Source organism: Cariama cristata, unplaced genomic scaffold, assembly GCF_000690535.1.
Source record: "Cariama cristata isolate BGI_N322 unplaced genomic scaffold, ASM69053v1 scaffold22099, whole genome shotgun sequence".
NCBI classification, from domain to species: Eukaryota; Metazoa; Chordata; class Aves; order Cariamiformes; family Cariamidae; genus Cariama; species Cariama cristata.
The window spans coordinates 297-569 of record NW_009636604.1 but is presented as its reverse complement, the minus strand read 5'-3'; the positions used below and the strand labels follow the sequence as shown (position 1 = coordinate 569).

The window sequence follows — 273 nt, the reverse complement described above, 5'->3', positions numbered from 1 at the left end:
CAGCGTGGGCTGGTGGAGGGCAGCTGCCTGGCTCCAGGACGCTCAGCTCCCCAGCACCCACGGCTGAGCTGGGAGCAGCCCCTGCAGCCCCCTCCCACTGCTTGTCCCCTGCAGGTCCTGTGGTGGGACATCCGCAAGCTGTCCGAGCCCACCGAGATGCTGGTCTTGGACATCACCCGGAAAGGGCTCCTGGAGAACGCCCTGGGTGCCGTCACGCTGGAGTTCGAGCCCACCATGGTGAGCCTGCCTGCGCTCAACACCGGTACCCTGGCC

At 68.1% G+C, this 273-nt stretch overlaps 1 protein-coding gene across 1 annotated transcript in view; it reads left to right on the top strand.

Moving 5' to 3' along the window:
* Nucleotides 1-262, top strand: part of DNAI2 (dynein, axonemal, intermediate chain 2) — a gene marked incomplete at its 3' end in the record, with an annotated part of 4,178 nt that extends 3,916 nt beyond the window's left edge. The window contains exon 7 of the mRNA XM_009707979.1: nt 95-262. Within this exon, the coding sequence (XP_009706281.1) occupies nt 95-262 (168 nt within the window). The remainder of the gene's footprint in view (nt 1-94) is intronic.
* Between the last annotated feature and the right edge of the window lie 11 nt (nt 263-273).